This window comes from Astatotilapia calliptera, chromosome 12 (genome assembly GCF_964374335.1).
Source record: "Astatotilapia calliptera chromosome 12, fAstCal68.1, whole genome shotgun sequence".
Taxonomy (NCBI): Eukaryota; Metazoa; Chordata; class Actinopteri; order Cichliformes; family Cichlidae; genus Astatotilapia; species Astatotilapia calliptera.
The window spans coordinates 19,590,786-19,613,831 of NC_137433.1; the positions used below are offsets into that span (position 1 = coordinate 19,590,786).

Here is a 23,046-nt window from a genome sequence, read left to right on the forward strand (position 1 = left end):
CAGCAGTCCTGGTATGGAGCTGGCCGTCGTTTGACTTCTCATCATGCCTCTTCATTATTGTCTGACTTTGCTGCTCACTCTGTTTTCTGATCTAGACTGGGGGGTGCAGGGGTCAGCCATTCGTTTTCCCAAGGGGTCACATGAGAAGAGAAACCAGTACTGTTGTGGAGGGCCGCACCAATAAGCAGATAAAGAATATCGGATTAATACTGAGTGTGACAGTATCTAGAACTTATATTACATCTCTTGTAGGTTGAGTTTGTTATTTATAGTAACCTTTTATTTTGAGTCCTACTAGTTTTTATTCTCTAGTTCTGTCCATGGTTATAGTCGTGAGTATTGTGTATGTAGTACTGGAGTTTATCCTGTCTTGTCTGTGTAACCTGTGCTAAGTTTCTGTCATTCTCTGCGCCCCTTCGCTGCTGTGTCTAGTTATTTTTCATGGTTTATTTCAGGAGGTTGTCTTAAGTTTAGCTTCCTTGTCTCATTAGAGTCAGTTCAGCAGTGTATTTTAACCCATGTGTCTCCACTTCCCCTAACAACCCCCCTATGTATATATTGTCTCAGTCTCCCTTCATCCTTTCCAGCATTTCAAGTTTTGTGTCTCCCAGCTCCTGTGCCCCCTGGCCCTAGTGTTGATTCCCAGTTTAGGTTCCAGGACGTTTATCTTTTCAGTCCCCTTTTGTATTTTATGTGTGTTTCTTTGATGTCATGTTATTTTCAGCCTGAATAAATGGCTCGATTTTTGTTCACCACCACCTGCCCCTGCATGTCTACGTTAGGAGCCTCACATTCCTCTCCGCTACACAACCCCTGACATGTACAACTCTTGTTTTTGGAGAAAACCCTCTGTTTTTACATACTATCATGTTCCGTGTTACCCAAGACATGAAAACAAAAAGCTATAATGACTGAATTATATTGTATTGAATGTAGAACTAGAGCTGTTGGGATTTATCATATATAATCATGTATAACCATTACAGGCATTAAACACTGTCCACTCTGCTATATCTTTAAAAATACTTAAAAATCCTCTTAACTACCATCTATAAATATCAACATTAATTAACACGTAGAACTCAAATCTTGCATATTGCAAACTATTATGTGCATTCAGAGCTATTCTAATTGGTTTTTATTTTGTTACATTGCAGGTGCAATTGAAATGTACTCATATTCATGTAGTCCTTTTTTTAGTTGTACCACTCAAAGAGCATTTAACTACAAGTCACACTTTAACTAAGGCCCTGCGACTGATAAGTGACCTGTCCAGGGTGTACTGTGATAGCTGGGATAGGCTCCAGCCCCTCTGCAACCCAGAATTAGATGAGTGGAAGATGATGGGATGGAGGTTCTCTCATAATCCTTCAAAGACCAGCGTGTGTCTGTCCCTGCAGGAAACTGCGCTCAGAGATTTGAGAACGCAGACTGTTCTCACGTTTGGGCGGCTCTGCCTCAGGAGGTTGAGCATCTACCCATCAGAAGGTCAGTGGTTCGATCACTGGCTTCTCTGGTCTGGACATTAAAGCATTCTTGAACAAGATACTGAACTCTGTCTTCTGAGTATGTGAATGTTAGGTTATGGATAGAGAGACGTATTGTGTGAATGAGAGTTATAGGAAGAAAGTCCTTTGAGTTCATTTCTCATGGCAGTGTTGAGGTCTTCCTTGAACTCAGTGTCACCACTGTCCGATTAAAAATACACACAGACGTGGCATATACAGTTTCAAGATTCCCTAAAAGCATAATTTTTCTTGATTTTTTGTATCTGAATGGATACAAAAAAATTGTATTTGTATTTTAAATTGTTTGTATTTTCCTTCACTCAGAAGGAAAAGCCATCAAATGTCAGGATAAAAGAATGACATTTAGGGGTTTTTTTACTGATGAAAAATGTCAAACAAGGTCAAATTTAACTAGAATAGGTTGTAAAGGTTAATCTGTAAATAAGCAAAGTTAGTTACCACAACAAGGGAGAAAATGCCACAGCAGCTGGAAAAAAGAAGGAGAAATTTGTATGGTGGTTATTATAAGTGTTTCTGAACTACTAATGTGTCCTTTGTGCAGGAATAGTCTTTTATGAAATGTGAGGTATGAAGTAGAGAATATTAATGCATTTATTAGCTAAATATTTGATATCAAGGAGAAAAAGGATTGGCACGTCCACCCACAGTTAAAATCCATGCTAGTCAATAGTTTGGCTGTGTTTTATCCCTCTGACATGAATAGAGGACCCCACTGAGGTCAGAGGTCATTCCAAAGGGGCTCATTTGTCAGGACTACAGTGAAGGGGCTCAGTGTATCTCTGCTTGGAATTCAACCAAATTTGGGGAGAGCTACACTAAAAATCCCCTGTCACAAAGACATTGCACATGTTAAAAAAACAGATGAATGTTTGTGTGTGTGTCTTTCTTTTTATTTTCATGCCTTGTTTAGTGTGAGAGAGGCTGTGCAAGGAGGTGCTCGCATACTGAAAGATGGAGGGGATGGAGGTCCTATTCAGACTTTGCCAGCTGGCTGTTATATAACAAGATAAATGGGACACAAGCCCGACTGACTGGATGCATCAAGTGAAAGACTCCTCCTGAAACCAGAGGAAGGAAAAGAGAGGGAGAATTATTAATGTGATTATAAAGTCACGTCATGGTGACAGAAAGCATTTCCTCACAACATATATTAGTTTACAGTAAGTGTTATTATGGCTTGGTTCGGCATAAGTCTGCATGAAATTAGTATAAGTCAACATAATGTCCTGTGGAGTGATGGGTGCACAGCTTGGTGTGTGTGTGTGTGTGTGTGTGTGTGTGTGTGTGTGTGTGTGTGTGTGTGTGTGTGTGTGTGTGTGTGTGTGTGTGGCCCAGCCCACTGTTACAAAACATGTCCCTCAGTTCCCTTTGAGGAGGCTCTAGCTGGCAGTGGGGTCCCTGAGGTTAGTGTTGCTCCCTGGCCGCCTGCTGTCTGGACCATGGCTGCACAGCAGGTTATAGTTCTGCTGGCTCTCGCCTCCCTGGCCGTCGCATCTAAACCGGACTGTAAAGAGCTGGTCAAGCCTCTGGTGCTGGACAGCCACAGCCCCGTGAGTATGAGCAACCATTTGTTATGAAGCAGTCATAACAGTGATGCATATTAATGTGAACTGAATAGCTGAATCTTGTGTTATTGGTGGGATTGTTGCAAAGTAAAGATCCCAGTATATGTTATTCTTATTATTCTTCATCCGCGAACTTGTCGCACATCATTTGCCGTAGACACACTGTTCATACGCCAAAACGACGGGCTTACTCGTGTCCTGCGTGTTTCTATTCAGATTTCAAAATTTTCATGCAGTTTCTGAAATATTCCACTTTTTCTATTAATAAAGTCCCATTGACTTTGAATGGAGAGGCAGCACTCTCTCACTTTTCTGCTGTCACTCTCCTTCCTCTGGACCCATTTTCTTTCACGTCATTTGCCCATTCAGACGTCGTTGTCACACCACGATGAATATCACGAATGTGCCAAAAACAATATCGCATTTTTCCACAGTAACTTCTAAGGTCTTTAAATTATTTTTCAAAGATGTCACAAAGATATCTCTCAAATCCCTCCCCCATTCATGTGTATTGCAGAGCAACAGTGAAAACTAAGTAGGTCAGAGTGCGAAAAGCATCAAAGCTCGCCTGAAAATTTTCGGTTTAACCTGTCGCTGTGACCATCATTTTCACCCTTCAGCCATCCTTTTATCTTCAAAACAGCTACGCTTGTCTTCTTTTCAAGGAGCCCTTCCCACACATGCATACTTCTTGAACCGGAGCCGTTTGTTTCAGAGGAATGGCATTTTGAACTCCCGTTCACTCCCTCTTTATTATCTCCAACCAGTTTTGGACAAAAATCCCCCCAAGCTTTTTTAACTCGCTCCCCTGACCTCACTTTAAGGTCTACACACACCAAAATCCATAGATAGGTAGAGCCATGTCTTGGGATGCTAACAGTTTTTTAAACAGATGAATACCACTTTTGTTTCCCATTTTATATACGTCATTTTGTGATAGACAGAGAGACGGGGTCACTGCTCTCATTTCACACCCTCACTCATTCGAATATCATTTGTTGATTGGTTGGCACGGTCCTGCTTGCTTGTCCTCAGTGGCATACTTATCACTTTGCTGGCCTCTCCCTCGTATGCTGAAGGTCATCAGTTCATGTCAGCATGGGACATTTTTTTCTCTTTCTCTGCTTCTCTGTAAACACATTTTTACAATTTACTATTTACAGCGTCAAACATGTGTGTTCACCCTACAGCAGCAAGCTATTTGCTGTATGTAATGAGGTTGCAGGTTGAAATATTTTACAGATAATTTTAATACTGATTTTAATCTCACTCACTTTTTAAGTAGATTTAGACAAGGTCTCTTAGTGGCACAGTTACTGCTTCCTTGTCTGTCTTTTGTGTGCTGAAGGCCGTCGGTTGGAGTACAGCATGGGACATTTTTCATTTTTTTAGCAACCATCCCACTGCAGTTCCCCGAGAAACTGCACGGTCTGTTTACTGTTGCAACAGCATAAAGCAAATGTTCCTTGGAGTTTTTAAAAACCAAAGAAAGTTTCAGCTGGTCAGTAATAGCTGGAAGCTTGCGTCCATGTGCATCGAGCACTTCTACTGAATCTTGCATGTAAGCTACATTAATGTGTCCCCTACTAGATTCCAACACAGTAGTTTTCACTGATTATAAAGCAGAAAAATTATGATTTAGAAGAGCTGCAAAGTAAAATTGTATGATTATTTATTTTTAACTTAGGGAAAGGGACTCACCTACCTCTGGGTTAATCCATGTTTTTGGGGAAGCCAAATGCCATGTCTGTAGTCACAGCAGAGTAAAACAATAATGTAATACATTTTCACAACGCTTTTTCTCTAACCAGGCTATGAGAGAAAGTTTTATTCTGCTGAGAAATAAAGTCTGGTCACATCTAACAGAAACAGTCATGAGAGTCATTTGCATTTTATTTTTCTCTCTGTGTGCCGGAAGATTTATGGGAAGTGGGTGCTTCACGTGGCATCCTGGGACGATCCGGGCCTGAAGGACGACATATTGTCAGTGAACAGCTCCTGGTTGGATGTGTCAGCGTCCTCGGAGAGCGGAGTCATCACCATCTACTGGGCTGACCGCCTGTGAGTGTCGTGTGTTTCATGTGTGAACATACTGATGCGGTCCAGTTGAGAGTGTATAGTAAAGTGTTGTTGTTGTTATCTCAACACAGGAATGAAAATAAATGTCTTCAGGGCATAGCGAACGCCACCATCTCAGGAATGACAAGTCACACCACCTGTATGTGTGGTATTTTTGCTCTGACTCACTGAGTTGGTGATGTGTGCCGCAGGTTTCATTTCTTTTAATCGCTGGAGGTTACAGTCAGAGTTATGTTTAGTTTTTTTTTTTTTCCACAGATAACATCAATGGTCACACTTCCTATCATGACGGGAAGTACTATGAGACCTGCAGCAACTGCCTCCTGTCTGAAGACACCACTCTTCTCCCTGACGGCAAGTCAAAGGGGCGATACTTCTTCCTGTTCAGTAAGTCGTTTTTCAAACCTTCATCTCGTATTTTAGCAGCAACACACAGCTTAATATTTAGCACATACTGCTTTAAATAACCACCTTTCTTTTCCCGTCCTCTTCTTTCTTTCTTGAAAAGCACGGACCGGCGCTCTGGAGGGTTCTGAGTTGGAGACCTTCAAGAACCAGGCAGAATGTCTTAAATTCCCTTCAGAGTACCACTTTACAAGCAAAGGTCAGCCACCATTTAGGCGTGTTTCCAGCATCCAGTGTGACCATCACAAACACTATTCTCATTTTGTGATTTCCTCTTCCTTCAGATCTTTGTCCTGATGGCAGGGCGACCACGTCAACTGGCGTCAAGAATACAGAGAAAGAGCAACCTGAGATAGAGCCTAATGTGCAGTAAAGTAGAGCAAAGAGGGCCACAGCTCTGTAAACACCCAGATAAATCTTCCTTTAAATGTACTAAATAGTGCTGTAGTGTGATCTATATGTGCTGCCATACAATGTTGTGCTGCATAATAACTTTTTAATACACTATGTTGTCTTTCGAGCTAAGAAAAATCAAGTCTAAATGCCCAGTTTAAATCCTTTTAGTGGTATTTGTACGAATCTAGTTCCCACTGGTTGTGCGCGGCAAATAAAAAGGGCTCTAACTTCTCCGTCTGTGTTCTAGTCATTTATTTTCTGATCACCATCACACTGCTGTTCCCCAAAGCATCAACAAAGACTGTTACTGAATAACATCAGTGTTAGAGGGAAGAGAAAAGATGTTAAACTCTTAAACCGTCACCACACAGAGTCCAGAACGCCCCCACAGGGAAACATCCTTCATTCTGCTGCAGAAAAGCTGCTCCAGGTCCTTTTTGAAAGATTTCAACAGCCCAAGACAAGATGTGGCACTTTGCCTGAGTTCATTCAGGAGCAGTGGCGTGGGCAACAGAGGGCTATTGAGCTCGCCTTTCAGTGCTGAGAAGAAAAAGAGGGGGGAAAGAAGAAGAAAACTGCATGCATGGTCATTAGGAAACCTTCTCTGGTGCATTTGGGCCTGCAGAAAGCCCCTCCACCCCCAGACCCTCTCCTCCCCTCCTCCCCCTCCTTCAGGATTAGCACTCACACAGAAACAACTTTTTGTGTGAAGCCCGGAGGGAAAATGAATCAGAGTTAGACGTTTTCTGTTACAGGTTCGGCAAACATCCCTGTGGCTGACCATGGCTCTGCCTGTTGTTGTATTCCTGTTGTCTCTCATTGCACTGGCTGCTGCATCTGCACCTGACTGTAAGGAGCTCGTAAAGCCTTTTATGCCAGAGGACCCCAAACAGGTAAGTCACCTAGTGTGTTTGCTTTCTCTGTCGTATTTACAACAATGATGCTGGAGTTTTTTTAAAACATGTAAGGACCTTATTTTATTTTTATTTTTTTTGTGCATCAAGGTGTTTGGAAAATGGATTTATGTGATGGGAGCTGGCGACCCCAAACAGTACCACAAAGCACTGGAGTCTCTGAAAAGCTCCTGGATAGACTTGTCCCCGACTTCCAGCGATCAGACTGTGACTTTGCGATGGGGAGATCACTGCTTGTGAGTTTGGTGATTATGTTATTTCAATATGTTAAACAGACTTATGTATTTAATGCAATTCAGTATTAAAAGCGAAACATTTAAATTTAGTTGTGAAAGCCAGATTCTGCCATGCCTTGTTGTTTCTCAGTAACCGGTGCATCACGGGGGAGGTAAATGCAACCATCTCAGGGATTGCTACCACATTTCGCAGTGAGTGAGCTACAGATTGATGAATTTGTCTTCACAACAGACAATAGATTTCTCGTAAAATAACCCAACACTGTACTTTGAAAGAAAATCTGTCAGACCACAAAGGGCACATCCTGCAGACTTGCTCTGACTGCCTCCTGTGGACCGACACCTTCCGAAATGGGGACGTCACTGGCAGATACATCCTGCAGTTCAGTGAGTCCTGCACTTCTCAGCACATCAAGTCAGGGCTGCAACCTGGATGTTGACATTCTCTCTTTGCTTGCAGCGAGGACAGGAAAAATTGATCCAAAACATGTGGACATTTTCAAAAAACAAGTTGGCTGCTTGAACTTCCCAGATGACTACCACAGCTATGATGGCAAAACAGGTCAGCAGCTATCCAAAAACCTCCAACGACAGAGTTTTAACTCCCACAGGGTGGAGATTCTGCCCTGCGAAATGTCATATTTAAGTGCAATAGTTTTTAGGTCTTCATTATTTTTGGATCGAATCCATAAAATACAATGCACATGGTGAGGAAATGAGGCCACCGTTCTCCATCCTGCTCAGGGAAACGGTCACATTTTGTTTCTCTTTTTCCTGCAGAGCTGTGCCCTGATGACAAGGAGAGCACGCAGGAATAAAGAGGAGGCAACGAGATCCACAAAGCTGCATGCATTAAAAGAAAATACATACAGTGTCGTCGTATGTGCCGTCTGTATGCTCTGACGTCATGAATGCCAGGACGCAAAGTTATAAATGATTTAATCTCCTTTAAATATTTACTCACTGTAACGGCATCGTGTTGGGAAAACCACATCGACAGCTGTTTTTGTCATATCATAACACAGTTATTAAAACTGTTTTTATTAACAGTGCACTAACTGTCATACCCATTATTCACTGGAAACACAGATGTGTTGAATATAAAATAAAAAGGTATTGTTAAAATGTTTTTCTTATTGTGGAATGAATCCAATATATTCCACACTGTCAAAGTGGTGATTACATTTTATGACTATAAAATAACAGAAGATAACTGCTTGCATGTACACACTGATGCTACCAATGTGCTTGTTCTGATACAAATAAACCCAGCACTACCACTGGGGTCTAAAGTCGGCACCACATCAAGTTTCATATTTCATCTAATCCACCTCATGCGCTTCTTGATAACAAACAGTTCGAGCAAACACAGAAGTAATCTGTTAAAGTGTGGATATGGCTGAGAGCCGAACAGTTTTTCAGTCCTCGTGTCTTAAGCCATCAGCCTGCTGTAATGGCTCCCCATTTCAGTCTGAACGCTCTCCATTTTGCACGATCTGCTGCTCTCTGTCAACTTGCTGGTTCTTGTGCTGCTTGTGTGTGAGCCGATCCCTCCCTGTCCCGGTCGCCTGCATCTGAGCAGAGTCACCACCTGCTTCTGGCACTGAGAGGACCCGAAGTAATAGAGGACCGGATCCAGACAGCAGCTGAAGCTTCCTATGCACATGGAGAGCAGGTATGCCTGGTAAGAACTGTTGCTAGCCTTGTGCGCCAGTTGAACGTAGTGAACCATGAGGATGATGTTGGTGGGGGTGAAACAGACCACAAACACCAGCAGGACAACCACAGCCATCACCACAGCGCGAGTCTTCTTGGAGCGGTTCTCCACGTTGGCTTCAGCCAGAGCCTGAATGATGCGTACGTAGCAGACAACTGTGAATATGAAAGGGATGAAGAAGAACACAGAGGAGTAGATGGGGAAGAAGTAAAGATAGTAAGACTGTAGTTTTCCTACGTCCTGCACATCATGACATGTGGTGATGCCCAGCGACGATACATGTAAGGTCTGTTCTGAGATCAGCAGGGGGCACACTCCTCCCAGGGATAAGAGCCACATACCCGCGCACACAGCTGAAGCCGTCTGAGGGCTGCGCCACATGAGCGAGTTCATGGGGTAAACCACAGCCAGGAAACGGTCAATGCTGATGCACATCACAAGCAGGACGGAGCAGTACATGTTACAGTGGAAGGCAGCAGTGACGGCTCTGCACATGAAGGATCCGTAGATCCAGTTGTTGCCGTGATAATGGTAGGCGATCTTAAAGGGAAGGAGCAGCCCGAACAGCAGGTCAGCACAGGCCAGGTTGAGCATGTAGATCACCGCCGGCTTCTTGGGACGGATTTGGCGCACGAACATCACCGTGGCAAGAAGGTTAAGGGGCACGCTGATGATGAAGACGAAGATGTAAACGGCGGGGATGAAACGTGTGGCCAAGCCACCCTCGAGAAATGCTTTGGTCTCCTCCGAGACATAATAGTGCTTCCGGGGATGATGGGGGTGAGGGGGGTGTACTTTTCTGGACTCCGTCGATCCTGAGCCTTCATCATCTAAGAGTGACAGGTCTAGGTAGTCTGCTGCATCATCTCCAACCATTACAAAGTGGCCAGAAAAAGTCCGCAAAAAGGGAGTGGAGCCTTAAAAGAAACAGGGAAATGAAGCAGAAATGTGGTTACGCCAAAGGGATGCACAACACTCTAAAAACATTTACACTAGGAGCAGTTTGGAAAAGCAGATTTTTTTTTTATCTGATCAGATTGTTAAATGCATCTATCAGGTTCAAGCTCGTCCTAATGCCCCGATATTATTTTAGAAAGTCCGGTTAAGTAAAATAAACTCTCCAATACATTTATTACATGCATCCATATCATGAGTGTGATTCTTACCCAAAGGTTAACTCAAAATACATGAATGCATTTTCATTAAAAACAAACAAACAAGTGTTTTCTCATAAAATACTGCAAATAAATAAATAAAATTAAAACTTTTTTGTATTAATTAGTTGACTAACCAGTAGAGATCACACGTTTCCGTGTCCCCACTGACCATTACTACAATTTAATTGATTTTAAATGTATAGAAAATGTAACTATAACTCAACTTTTAGTGCCAAAATACAATTATACGCACATTATTTTTAACTATAAATAAATTTATTCTATGAAGTACCAATATTTACACATCCTCCAGTTTGCTTTGAACCCAGTAACGCTATACAATTTACCTGCTACAAAATAAAATGTTTTTGACATGAGCACCAAGGAAGTGACATCACCGAGTCTCTTGAAGTGCAAAGAGAATCAAATGTCACTATATTATCTTACCTATTTATTTATTCACAGAACATTGTTGAGCTTTGTTGTTGCTTTAGTGTATGGGCTTTTTCTTTAAATTTTTTAGCAGCCTCTAAGGGTTAAAGTAATTTACCACAAACATTCAGGGCCAGTATTTAATTCCGATTGTATATTTGTCAGATGACATGTTGGATGTTTTTTTTCCTAGTTAAATTGCTCTAAGAATAAATATATTCATTCACTCCTTCCTGCGCAGTGATCTAGTTAAAAGTAAATGTTTAAACCGATCCTGCATGTGTTTCTGGGGGAGATACAAATACGTAAAGTTTACTCGAGCGCCAAGAGAGTACAAGGCAAACTGTAGACATCATCATCATCATCTTAAAGTCTTAGGAAAATTACTTACCATTTCCAGATGGGAGCGCAGAGCTTTGAACAGAAAATACAAACAAGCAAATTAAGAGGTGATGCATGGCTTTACTGTAAATCCTCCAAATATTTAGCAGGAGAGTGGAAATTATGTTTGCTGAAGAGCTGCTGAAAGTGCTGTTATTAAAGGCAGGAAACTCCACCTCCTCTCCAGCTGAACATTTCCTATCATTTAACAAAAACCATGAGTAATGTCACAGCGGCGTGGATCTTCAAGCCAAACGAAAGCCCAAGTAGGTTTTTCCAACAGGGTCAAAGGTTGCCAGACCAAAGGGAAAAGCACATCACTGAATATGAATGCATGACAAAAGCACCAAAACAACTACTACCAATAATAATAATAATAATAATAATAATAATAATAATAATAATAATAATAATAATAATAATAATAGTAATAATAACGATAAGAAGAAGGAGAAAAGGTTTGGGATGTGCAATTTATTATGAATATTGTTTAAGCATTAGACATCAATTATATAGCAACAACACTTATAAAAATACATCACATATAGCTTTTAAAATGTTCAAATGTTTATTAATTAAAAACATGTGTCTTTAAATTCTTTCATTAAAAAGGCACTACATTATTTCATACAGCCATGCAGGCTGCGCCGCTCCAGTTTCTGAAATAAGACCGTACTGGTTCGTCTGACATTTCCATCAAACTTCTCTCTTTTGAACAAGAAACATGAACATCACAATTGAATTCTTCAAAATATATTACATTTACAATCACCACGTGGGAAAGAAAAAAAAAATATAGGACACAAAGTGAACGATAAAGTTTCATTTTGGTGCGATCCATCAAATTATAGGCAGAAGAAACAAATCACGGCACCGCGTGACGTTTTTGTGCTGTTCAACAAACTCAGTACAGTCCAAAGGCACGACCAGGTTTCTCCCAACTCTGTTTTTTCTCTCCTTTATTTTCCGTAGAACTTCTTGTTCAGGAGGAAGATGAGTAAATTGACATTCACTTTGGCTTTGTCGAACATCTTCATGACCGCCACACCTTCGTACTGCAGCTGAAGGAGATCCTGCCAACATCAAACTGACTTGTTAATGCGCTGGTGCTACAAATACGCTACAAATGATATCATAATAAAACACATCACTAAGTTCTTTCTTAAGTCAGACTCATGCTGTGCTGGCTTATTTCCATGACTATTCCTGCCAGTAGTCCATAGAGAAGAAAGGGAAATTCAACCATTTGTCACCAGGATTAAGTGTTGACGAGTGAGTTTTCTGAAGGGAAATGTTTACCTGGAAATGAAGCTGGACTTTTTCCATCTCGACCCCCATAAACTTGGCTTTCACCTCAAAGTCTCCAACTTCCTCAGTGGGTGAAATGTCGAACATGACATTTTTGAACCTGAGAGATAAGAAAAACAAAAGTGGACACCAGATGTGTGAGAGGATGAGAGTCCGTTTGAAATTATAGCTGAAATGTTGGAGAAGCTCTAAACAGACGTTTGACTGACTCCATAACAATGAGAGACGGCCCACAGACAAGAGATCCATTTGCTTACATTGTGCTCTTGACCACTAATGTAAAAAAGATCAAAAAACTGATAGTTGATTACATGAAGTCCAACAAAATGTAGACAACCTCGTTCTCATCAATGACACCGAGGTTGAGCAGGTAACAAGCGTTTCTTGCCGTTATCGCTGAGGACCTGACACCAGCTCTCTGATAAAGAAGACCGAATAAAGCCTCCACTTTCTGAGGCTGAAAAAGGCAAACATTTTGACAACTTCCACCTCTGCAGCAGTGTGGTACGGTACCTGCACTGTTGCTGACCAAAGGGCGCTGCAGCTGGCAGTAAAAGCAAGTGAGCACACTGCTGGTACCCAGCTTCCTGCCATCACATCTATTTAAAATATAGCATCTGGATAACATCACCTATGACCCCACTCACAATAGTCTGTTTGATCATTTCACAGGGGGGGAAACAGTACCGGTGTCTCAGGGCTTGCACTTTAACATTTGTTTTTCCTTCCCCGGACTGTAAATCTGTTAAACTATCGTCTCTCTGGCTCTTAAGCACTTTATCAAATGCACTCTATTAGACATAGAGCTATACACCGAGGTGTCATACACAGTGACTGGATCAGAAAACACCATCAACCAGCACTTTGCCAATAATAGAATACCAGTACTGTAAAACACTATTATGCTGCTATTTTATAATCATCTCATTATATTATATTTGCCTTTTCCTTCTTTATACTGTAGTGTAGTTACAGCTCTGCTTGTATAACGACAAATAACATGAAATCAAGCACCAAAAAGCGTCTGGTGTTGGGAAACCGTAACTTTTGTACCTTACAGCCAAGTTTACTGTAAGGTACGGTTAACAGACAAATAACCAAGATGTGACTGAACAAATGATAAATATAAATGGTAAATGGTCTGTATTTGTATAGCGCTTTACTTGGTCCTAAGGACCCCAAAGCGCTTTACACTATACACAATCATCCACCCATTCACACACTGGTGATGGCAAGCTACAGTGTAGCCACAGCCGCCCTGGGGCGCACTGACAGAGGCGATACAAATAACAATTTAAACAAATATAAATCGTTTAAATAAAAACACTAAATGTGTTTAACAGCTTCTGCAATGTAAAATGACATGTAATGATATGTAAGAAGGATGTTAGTACCAAGCCCTTTTCGACAGAACAGGTGAAGAACTGAACTCACTGGTTGGTCTGAAGTCCCTCTATCTCCAGGATGACTCCCTTCTCGTGCAGTTTTGCTGCAGTGTACTTCAGAGACTGGGGCTTCCACTTCTTACTGCCCTTATCTTCCCCTTTCCCGTCCAGTTTTATAGATCTGCGTGAATTCCTGGACCATACAAACACACCAAGGGACATGTGTTACCATTGAATCACAAGCTAAAATCATCCATCTTTACCCTAATGAGGTTTGTTATAAATTAGGATACAACTCACTTCCTGTTTAGGTTATCCAGGCAAGTCTTGATGTAGGCATCATAGTAGTTCATCTGTTCCTGGTAGAAGGCAGTTTTTGAGTTAAGGGCAGTCAGAGTTTGCTGGAGCTTCACGAGCTCGGCCTTCCTCCTCTGTCTGTAGCGCCTTTGGTATCGGATGTCCTGTCAAATACACATTTTAGCTTCACAAATACAGAATGTGGGTCTGCATCTTTAGCTGGGAAAAAGAGCTGCTTATGAACCTTTGATATTTCGTTGATGAGGTCCTGGTATTTGTTACTTGCAGTAGCAAGGCCAGCCTGCTCCAGGTTACGAAGGTTCCTGATAATCTTCCTCTTCTTCTGCTCGAGCGGTAACTGGCTGTCCTCCAAAAGCGCTGGGCTGCTCTTCAGACCCTCTGGTGTCTGAGCATCCTGGACTGCCCTGCGCTCAACAATCCTAGTATGCTCTGACTCCTTAAGGAATAAGTCGCATACGAAGTAACATAATTAATTAGACTGAGAGGCAAAGAAAAAAAAATCAAATGAATATGCTCCTTTGATGAATGAAAGTAGCTGGCAGGTATATATAGAGGAAAAACAAGCTGAGAAATGTAGATCACCTGTGCTGCAGTGGCTGGAGTCTCAAGAATTTCAGGTAAAGTCTCTCCATGTTGGATCCGAATCACATCCACAATCAGCTTTTTTGTCCTGATGTACACACACACAAAGATCAGATGTGACACATTAGCTTTTGTTTTATTTCACCTCACCAAAGTCACAAATATGTGCTTATGTTAATTAGTGTAACATCCGTTACCACCAAGTACAGAAGTAACCAGAGCACACACCCACATTTTACTCACACCTACTGCGCTAACTAGCATGCTAACACTTTAAAAATGTATCATTAAGTTGGGGGGCTTTTCACACCCTGTGTGTTCATACACCATTCTGCATTTAATCACTAGTTATTATTAAACCTTGGCTCCCCTCCACAGCATGACTTTTGTCTCTTCTCCATTAGCAGATGGCGGCCCCTCGCTGATGTTAAAAGGGAGTTTTTCCTTCCCACTGTCACCAAGTTCTTGGTTATTTATGGCCGTCTGATTATTGGGGGTTTTCTCCGACTCTGCAGGCACATTGAAGTGGCTGTTGTTGAAATTTGGTGCTAAATGAATAAAACACAACTGAACTGATGCCAAGCGCAGAGAAAAATGTGATTACTTTTGGCTCTATAAGGACTGTTATGTAAGATGAACGCTCAATACAGGACAGAATGTTAATCGCCTTCAAAAAAAAAAAAAAATTTAAATTAAAAAATTATATACTGTATATTATCCCAAGGAGCTTGAGTCTTATAACAGACTTTCACAGCATTGATAGCAGGGTATGTTCAACTTTTTAAAAAAAAACAAAAATTCAGACACATTTGCAATGTTTATTTTAAATGTCTGGACTACCATTTGTTGCACTAGCTGTGAACTGTGTCCGAGAATAAAGACAAAACCAACAATGCGTTAGAGGCAAGATAAGCCAGACCACGAAACTCCTTCCTTTGGAACAGGATATGATAGAAGAGCAGGAAAGACATGCAACTGAAAGATAGCCACAAAGAAACGCACAATGTGTCAAGAAGGGTTAAGTGCAGTGCATCATATAGGCAATACCAAACTATGTAGAAGATTTCTGAAGGAGTGTAATTCAGCATCAAAGTTTTGCTTTAAATACCAATTACAGGGCTAAACACCTAAAGCCTAAGGATTAAAGTCTTACTGGACACACAGGAGTGTGTCTCAGCATCCTCCAGTGACAACCTTACTTTGTACTGAGGGTCTTTAAGTCTCTGTCATCTCCTTCCAGCAGCTCAAACTTGCTGGTTAGAGTGAGGGAGATCTCGGTCTTCGCCAGCTGACTCAGAGCACTCTCCCTATTTTGATCATTTGGGTCAACAGCTCCTTCACCTGGGAAAAAAAGCAGTACAGATTTCAGTCAACCTGTGACTAACTTGTGATTAATCAAAATACAGGTTTACTTGAGCGTACCGAGCAATGCCTCTACATCAGGGACGTCTCCGAGGTCCTGTAGCAGCTCATGCAGCAAGTCATTGCGTTCTGGAGAGATGGCGTCCAGATGTTCCAAAAGCAGCTGCACAAACACACATTTGATTAGTCACATCGAAAGTTTAAAATGTTCACATAAAATTAGTCATTGAACATATTAAACATTTTGAGATGAAGCTTGATAGATTTTCCAGTAAACGGAGAGCAGAAGCAGGATATAGCAAACAGCTCTTAAACGTCCTCTTACTAAATTTTATTACAGTCAGCGCCTTAATACATACCACAAGTATGAAACTGTGACTGTTTGGTTTCCAACATCCAGCTCAGTCCTACATATGCAACAGTACATTTATTTGTAGGTAAAAATCACATCCCCTTTTCAGCTGGGATTTTGCTTTTCTTCATATATTTGAACTACCTCAGTGTACGAAACAAAACTTTAGGGAACATCTGTCAAATTCAACAGGAAAGTCATTTCCATTTATAACAGATGGCAAAAAGACACAGCTGGCCAGAACCTACTGACATCCTCAATACTAACCCCTTTGAAAGGAAGTGTTCTGGAAACATAACGAAAGAAACAGGATGTCAAGTGGTGATGATGATAAGGGGACATAACGTACATATAACATATTCTAAAAACTAAACTTTGAGCTTGGAGCAAAATATAAACCCCTGCTAGATCTAATATCAATGTAATCTCAATAATATATTTTCTAGTAGCAGCAACAGTAAGAATGTGTTTCCAATAACAGTTTGTAGCATGTACAAGCATGCAAGACAGGGGCATGGAGAGACAGGGCAAGTCATTTAAGTATGAATCATGTAAAGTTTAATTATATCCTCAGGAGTAGCAGGAAGAATCTTTATCATTTTGCTTGGGTTTACCGAGTGTGTATTGATGATCTCCTCTATTGATATGTAGATGATGGGTTTGCTTAAGTTCACCATATCCGAGTATTCGTCAATATTAAACTTCTCCTCTGGTTCAGGGACATCACACGCCGACTGGAAAAATAACCTGGACAGAAATCAGCTGTTATTAGTTCTTCCAGAGCATGAACATGAACTTCCTGTGAAGTGCTCTGTATTGTTTTCCTCAGCAAGGTTAGCAGTTCATATTGACCTTTTCCAGTAAATGGACTGAGATTTATCGCGATTTTCAGAAATGATGAGTCAAACACAAAGTGAGGCAGATAACAGCACATAGCCGCCCAGCCTCTCCCATTTAGTTTGCTCTAGTCAGTCTGGAATTTGGTTGATTTTGTAGACACGCATGTCCGAACTGCTGACACGGCACAGCGGGCTGGCTTCTGCTGCCAGGATTCCCTCTACTTCCACCATGTCAGCTTAACGCGGCCAAACACGTTCATCTCCAGGGTTTACCATTCTTTGTTATCGGAAAGAAACTGGTTCTTCCTCCATCACACTTTTATCATGTCGTTTTGGATGAAAAGCTTACCGTATTATCAGTGATCTACATTGACCAAAACTAAATTATCTCCATAGACAAATCAGAGTACAGATTTGTGCCGTGTATTCCGCTCCTTACCTAAACTTCTCATATGTCTGTGATATGTAGTTGTTCATGGGCGTCATGTGTGCATTCTCGCCCTCAAACAGATTCTTGGCAGCAGCATGCTGGAGCATCTTTGCCACTGATCCCAGATTACGCCGCTGGTCTTGGTGGAGCTGCCCTCCTGCTGACAGGTCAATGATGTCAAAGCCATCTGGGGCCACAATGGCTGGGTTCATGTAGCGGTAATACAGCAGGTTACCTACAATCTGACATTTTTTAAAAAAGTATTATTTTCTCTTACCTCAGCAGGATCACAATAATAAGACCTATAGAGAAGACCATGCATGACTATGGAAATCAAACAAACAAACACACAAACACACACACACACACACACACAAACACACACACACACACACCATATATATGTATATATTTAGACATTTGATACCTTCAACAGCTCATCCTCTGAGGCATCTGGAAACTTTTCATGGAGGCTGTTCTTCAGAACTTTAGCTATGTATCTCATGCCATAACTACATGCAAAACACAAAGCATTGATGGGACATGAAGCACAAACATGCACTCACATACTACATGGCAAAAACAAGCTCATGATAAGGAATGCATCTGATGCATCAATATCTGCATTAATGACTGCAAGTATTGATGGCTTTCAGTGTCTTCAGTATGTACCTTAATGTTTAAGATTTTAAATTGCATAACAGCTCCATCTAGTGGTCTATACACTCTAGACTGTGAAGATCGATGAGGCACAAAACTGGGTTACTATGGTAGGACTCGTGTCACACAAAGCACAAACAACTGGCCAGATGAGCGCTTGCATCATAGCAAAACTGAACAACAAACACTTAAGAGACCAGAAAATACACTACAAATAAAAATCATGGCATGAAAGAAAACTTTTAAACAGTTCAATACAATACAGGGAACTTAACCAGGAAAAGTCACAGAGCAGACAAAGGAAATTGGGCTTTGACAGCTCCTAAGACTTACGGGAGATTATCCAGTGAGGACACAATGGAGTTCAGGACCTTATCTGTGGCCGAACGCAGTGTCTGACTGGAAGCCTGCAGCCTGTTGCGTACTTCCTCATGTGACATGGCCTGCTCAGGAGTCACTTCGTAAGGCAGCTTGCTAAGGGGCAGCAGAAGATGCATGTGTAAAGTTCACTGCTTTATGCTTTTTGACCTGAATTTTAAATGCTGGATACGTCCGGCTAATTCAAAATTCAATTAGGATAACAAGCCATTTAAAAAATTTCTTCAGAAAGCTGAAATTTCAAGATGAGAAAAACACAAAATAAAAAAAATAAACTTAAAAAATTATCACATGAACTAAATAAACAGCTGAGAAACAAAGTTATTTGTTTTTACTCTACTTACTTTTGTCTCATAATAAAATTTATTTGATACCTGAAATATTTAAGTGCAAAAAGCCAGGGGTAACTAAGTATGATGGCAGTCTCCTTACCTGGCCTCTCCAGTAGCACTTTCCAGCTGGTTGACCCAGGCTTTGTAGACCTCAACAGGGTTTGTGTTGAGGCCTAAGCTCTTGTCCTCAATGATGTCTTTAATGACTGGAGCCAACAGCTGTCTGAGGGTGTTGTGACCACGTGCACCTCTGTTGAAGCTCACCACCATCTTGATAACTGTTGGATTGCCTGTCACTATGTCCTGGATCTGGTCCACCTTAGAACTGAGACACGCAGAGAAGATAGTAAAGGACTTTATAGGCACTCATTTACCGTTAGTAGTAGGTTATAATTGAGTAAAATAAGTGTAAACTAGCTACAGTGAACTCTCATGGTATAGCATTATATGGAGCCACAATACTCACTTGATTTCCTCTTCTAGAGCAGTCTTGAAGAGTTTGAGCAGCAGGTATTCCTCTCTCTGGTTTGAGGCATAGTTGTAGAGTGTGAAGATCACAGTGTCCATAAACTTGGTGGACTTGTTTTGGGGCATCTGGAAGATCAGCTTAGCCAGGTAGGATGGATTGGTCTAAAGATAATGGAAGAGAAAGCAAGCACAGCGTTAGGCGACTAGAAGTGAAACTGAATGAGTTCATTTAAAGTTGATGAGGCAGAGTAATGCTTCTTTTCCAATGGTTTGGTGACACTGAAGTTGTCCTTTACTGTCTATTGAGTTTAGAACCAAATGTAGTGGAAATTGGACACTATTCCCCCACTATACCCCCCCCCCAAAAAAAAAAAAAAAAAAAAAAAAAAACCCACGGGGGATGAATTATACAAGTTGCATCTGCGAATTATCTACAAATATCTTCCAAATAACTTTGGGACCAGCAGTATTTTGAGTCTTTTCAGTTGAAATGCCATGACTGGTTTTATATCAAGAACTGGGCGAGTGGAAAAGAAATCAGACACATTTTTCATACCTGTAGTAGATAAAAGAGATGTTGGTAGGCCTCGAGTTTCCGTCTTTTGCCTTTACTCAGGCCCTTAATACCGAGTCTGTCTCCTGCCGTCGGGTCATCTTTACTCGCCTTATTTTTCTTGCTCTTCATTTTCTTATTATGGGACACAACATCCTTTTCAAAGAAACAAAGTTAAATAGGAGTTTGGCTGGATAATAGATAAAGAAACTTCTTCAGATTTTAGTGTCAACAACATTTTACTCAAACTATAAATGATTTCAACCCATTTTTATTAACTTTCCGTTTTCCTGTCACGTATTAATTAGAGGTGACGGCAACCTGCAGAGTGATCCTGTTCTTCACTAGCAGTCCAATCTTTATATCCATTAGGTTCAAGTCTTTCTCCATCTGTTGATTGGAGCGAATCTTTGTGACTACTTCCTCCCGAAGCCGTGTCACTTCCTGCTCTTCCTGTAGATCCAGAGGGCTCTGCTCCAACAAGTGGACAAATTTACGCACCACTGACAGAGGAGGATCCTTGGCTCCAGCTGAGAGTTGGTGTAAAAAATAAAGTCAGCAACAAATGCAATTTGCAAGTTTATCCTTCATCATGTTCTGCATTTATATTACTGTCTGTGCTTGTCAGCTGTGTTTTTCATATTATATATATTATCATCAGAACTGAACAATATTTTTGGCTTGACTGTGAGGAAAAATTGGGGGAAGAAAATTGCAAATAATGTGGTTGTTCAAAAATTTGTGACTCGCTGTAAGTTGCAATCCTCTAAAACTGGCGAAACATGCATCAAGACCATAATTTCATATTCAAACGCAGATCTAAATTCTTTATGACTCACTTAGCGTCCTGTAGTCCTCTCTGGCTTTGTTGGCCTTCAAAAAAGCTTGGATTTTCACAATTTCTTTTTCCTAAACACAAAAATGAATCAGAGTTTTAGGAAGCATGAAAACAAACCCAAATCCTGCACCTGAGTAATGGCAATGAAGTATTACTTACATGATCTTTGAAGAACTGTTGCCTCTGATTGTATTCACGTTTTGCTTTCCACATCTTTACAAAAGACTGGATCTAAATAAAATAAAGTATTTATTAAACAGTTATAAAAAAATATATACCAGGCGTTTGATGCAGCAGCTATGTTGCTAATGTTATTCACAGGTCAATTAGTGTTAATAAGTGTTAAAAATCCCAATTAATATTCTCCTGTTTCAGTCTGTCATTCATAACAAAAATAATTCATCACCTTGACAATGGAAGCAACATTTTTCTGAAGCAAATTCATCCTCTCTTTATACACTTTCCTCTGTTTGTAACCTTTCCAACAAGCCTGCAAAAAAAGGAAAAACTGAGACAAACATGTACAAGCAACAAGTTCGGCATCAGCTTCACCACAAATCAGTTTATGAAGCTTAGTCATGAAGTTTAGACATCAGTTTTCTAAAGACATTGTTGTCATTGTTGGTTTGTCTTCTAAGAAGATGCAAACAAAAATATGCAGTCAGTACAGTGGTTGTAATTTAATGTAAGTATATAGCTACCTTTGCTTATGATTTGTTTGTGCTTGGATAAGCCCTAGACATCCAGAATCAATGAGGAATATTTGACTAATTACTAAGTACACTTTATAGAGGTTCTATAAGCTACCTGCAGTTTTATGACATGTGGTTCTTGCTGATGCAGATACTCCATTCTCTGGACGTGCTTCTTCCTGACCAGGTAACCTCTGACTCTTGCCTGCAGCTTGGTCACAAAGCACTCATTGGCCAGCCATAGCTGTTCCCTGTTATACTCAGCAGTCACACAGGTCACCACATTCTGAGGGAAAAACCAAAAATACCCCACAGCAGCATGAAAATTGTTTGTTTAGATGCAATCCAAGTATAAACAAATCTCACTACTGTTAAAGTAAAAATGAAATCAGCCCAATCAATGGGAAATGTTAAAGCTTTATAATCAAGGGGTAGCACCTGGATTTCTTCTTTACTGAGATGTCCGCTGTTCTGTTCAAACCCTTCAGGCTCCTCCCAGGTGCCCTGTTCAGTTTCCAGGTTATAGAAATAGTCATATTTGTCCTTGATGCAGTGTTTTACCCACACACCATCAGTGCTGCCTGGAGGAAAGCAGAAAGTGCTTTTTAAAAAGTCTGTTGGTGTAAATCTGACACAAATTCTCAACTTCTCACTGGAGTTTCTTGAACAGAAAGCACACTTGCTGTCCCACAGATGTAAATCCTGTTACCTTTGGCAGCACCGTCTCTTTGTTTCTGTGAAAGGTCATCTTGGTACGTGTCAGCACATTCAGGAAGAACTGCTCTCAGCCCTACACTGGGAGCCTGCAAAGCCTCCAGTGTATTCTGGGAGTCCCCCTCATTCACTGTCTTGTTAATATGAGCTACTGCTCCAGACACTAGCAATGCAAAGCAAAAAGAAAAACCACTGGTGTCAGCTTCACAACGCTATTGGGTCAAATAAAACAACAGTATACAGTAAAAGTACAATGTGAACACACTGAGTAGTGTACAGGAAAATAAATTTAAATGAATTAGACATCAAATGAATTACATTGACATTTTTTATTGTTTTTTTTTTTTTCAATAGTTCATTTCTACGTCCGCCTCGCTATAGCAACAAGAAACACTGGATAAGAGCATCTATAAGGCATTATGTGACAGTTATTCATGGAAACAAATCGCAGATCAATTTGAAGAATTAATCAGGCTTTACGAGAACATACATGCGAGAGCCTCCTTTTCATCCTGGTTGGCTGTCAGTATGGCCTCTTGGATTTGGTCCAGCCACAGCACTGCAGATTCATCACCGGAGCTCTACGATCAGGAAAAAGAACAAAGATCATTCCTCTTCATTTCAGAAGACAAAACTCAAACTCACTCAAACAAGGCGTTATTAGTAGCTTGTTCATCGTTTCTAAAATATTTAAAGCACCCAGAACCAAAATAATGTGGAAAGTTTTAAGTTTGTGTACATTTACTGTACCTGAAATATTTTCCAAAGTCAAACTGGGATTGTGGAGATATTTAATAGAGATAATGATCGCATTATAGAGAACCAGTGCCAGGAACCAGTCGAGACAAATAAGGAAAAGTTGACAAAAGATGACCTGCAACCATATCCTAGCCCACCACTTAAAGCAATGACCTCAGTCTATAATGGGCTCAAAAGTCAGAACAAACACAGCATGTTTATTCAGCTTGATCCTTATGTTTGTTCTCAAGCTAATTTTAGACAACATCAAGGGGTGCATCATCGA

General features: G+C 40.8%; 4 protein-coding genes across 5 annotated transcripts in view; 2 read left to right on the plus strand and 2 right to left on the minus strand.

Moving 5' to 3' along the window:
• Positions 1–2,749: 2,749 nt before the first annotated feature.
• Positions 2,750–6,207, plus strand: LOC113034126 (uncharacterized). Its single transcript, XM_026188469.2, has 6 exons — positions 2,750–3,079; positions 5,013–5,155; positions 5,245–5,312; positions 5,432–5,560; positions 5,682–5,777; positions 5,863–6,207. Exons 1-6 carry the CDS (start codon positions 2,969–2,971, stop codon positions 5,949–5,951), a joined length of 636 nt encoding a protein of 211 aa, XP_026044254.1. The 5' UTR covers positions 2,750–2,968; the 3' UTR covers positions 5,952–6,207.
• Positions 6,208–6,339: 132 nt separating this feature from the next.
• Positions 6,340–8,249, plus strand: LOC145432365 (uncharacterized). The gene is made up of 6 exons (XM_080309151.1): positions 6,340–6,867; positions 6,979–7,124; positions 7,255–7,316; positions 7,401–7,511; positions 7,585–7,686; positions 7,905–8,249. Exons 1-6 carry the CDS (start codon positions 6,757–6,759, stop codon positions 7,940–7,942), a joined length of 570 nt encoding a protein of 189 aa, XP_080165277.1. The 5' UTR covers positions 6,340–6,756; the 3' UTR covers positions 7,943–8,249.
• On the minus strand, positions 8,047–10,978 carry f2r (coagulation factor II (thrombin) receptor). Its single transcript, XM_026188468.2, has 2 exons — positions 10,822–10,978; positions 8,047–9,758 (listed from the first exon to the last, which is right to left on the minus strand). The coding sequence occupies exons 1-2, from the start codon at positions 10,886–10,888 to the stop codon at positions 8,557–8,559; spliced, it is 1,269 nt and encodes a 422-aa protein (XP_026044253.2). The 5' UTR covers positions 10,889–10,978; the 3' UTR covers positions 8,047–8,556.
• A 292-nt stretch (positions 10,979–11,270) lies between these two features.
• Positions 11,271–23,046, minus strand: part of iqgap2 (IQ motif containing GTPase activating protein 2) — a 38,786-nt gene continuing 27,010 nt past the window's right edge. For both annotated transcript variants that reach the window (XM_026186083.2, XM_080309152.1), the window contains 23 exons: positions 22,513–22,603; positions 22,018–22,185; positions 21,747–21,889; positions 21,424–21,594; positions 21,023–21,106; positions 20,776–20,847; positions 20,618–20,687; positions 20,100–20,308; positions 19,782–19,934; positions 19,224–19,387; positions 18,858–19,082; positions 18,381–18,521; positions 17,815–17,899; positions 17,397–17,629; positions 16,733–16,865; positions 15,827–15,929; positions 15,604–15,745; positions 14,405–14,492; positions 14,046–14,258; positions 13,805–13,965; positions 13,554–13,697; positions 12,111–12,219; positions 11,271–11,884 (listed from right to left, as the gene is read on the minus strand). In XM_026186083.2, the coding sequence (XP_026041868.2) occupies positions 11,771–11,884; positions 12,111–12,219; positions 13,554–13,697; positions 13,805–13,965; positions 14,046–14,258; positions 14,405–14,492; positions 15,604–15,745; positions 15,827–15,929; positions 16,733–16,865; positions 17,397–17,629; positions 17,815–17,899; positions 18,381–18,521; positions 18,858–19,082; positions 19,224–19,387; positions 19,782–19,934; positions 20,100–20,308; positions 20,618–20,687; positions 20,776–20,847; positions 21,023–21,106; positions 21,424–21,594; positions 21,747–21,889; positions 22,018–22,185; positions 22,513–22,603 (3,216 nt within the window). In that variant the 3' untranslated portion in view covers positions 11,271–11,770. The remainder of the gene's footprint in view (positions 11,885–12,110; positions 12,220–13,553; positions 13,698–13,804; positions 13,966–14,045; positions 14,259–14,404; positions 14,493–15,603; positions 15,746–15,826; positions 15,930–16,732; positions 16,866–17,396; positions 17,630–17,814; positions 17,900–18,380; positions 18,522–18,857; positions 19,083–19,223; positions 19,388–19,781; positions 19,935–20,099; positions 20,309–20,617; positions 20,688–20,775; positions 20,848–21,022; positions 21,107–21,423; positions 21,595–21,746; positions 21,890–22,017; positions 22,186–22,512; positions 22,604–23,046) is intronic.

What these genes read in the sequence shown, in the direction of transcription:
- LOC113034126 (XM_026188469.2), top strand. Translation starts at nt 2,969, where the DNA reads ATGGCTGCACAGCAGGTTATAGTTCTGCTGGCTCTCGCCTCCCTGGCC. An exon ending in AATGACAAGTCACACCACCT is followed by an intron (nt 5,313 to 5,431) that starts GTATGTGTGGTA and finishes TTTTTTCCACAG; the next exon opens with ATAACATCAATGGTCACACT. An exon ending in GCGATACTTCTTCCTGTTCA is followed by an intron (nt 5,561 to 5,681) that starts GTAAGTCGTTTT and finishes TTTCTTGAAAAG; the next exon opens with CACGGACCGGCGCTCTGGAG.
- LOC145432365 (XM_080309151.1), top strand. Translation starts at nt 6,757, where the DNA reads ATGGCTCTGCCTGTTGTTGTATTCCTGTTGTCTCTCATTGCACTGGCT. An exon ending in TGCCAGAGGACCCCAAACAG is followed by an intron (nt 6,868 to 6,978) that starts GTAAGTCACCTA and finishes TTGTGCATCAAG; the next exon opens with GTGTTTGGAAAATGGATTTA. An exon ending in CAGCTATGATGGCAAAACAG is followed by an intron (nt 7,687 to 7,904) that starts GTCAGCAGCTAT and finishes TTTTTCCTGCAG; the next exon opens with AGCTGTGCCCTGATGACAAG.
- f2r (XM_026188468.2), bottom strand. Translation starts at nt 10,888, where the DNA reads ATGCATCACCTCTTAATTTGCTTGTTTGTATTTTCTGTTCAAAGCTCT. An exon ending in TGCGCTCCCATCTGGAAATG is followed by an intron (nt 9,759 to 10,821) that starts GTAAGTAATTTT and finishes GTTTCTTTTAAG; the next exon opens with GCTCCACTCCCTTTTTGCGG.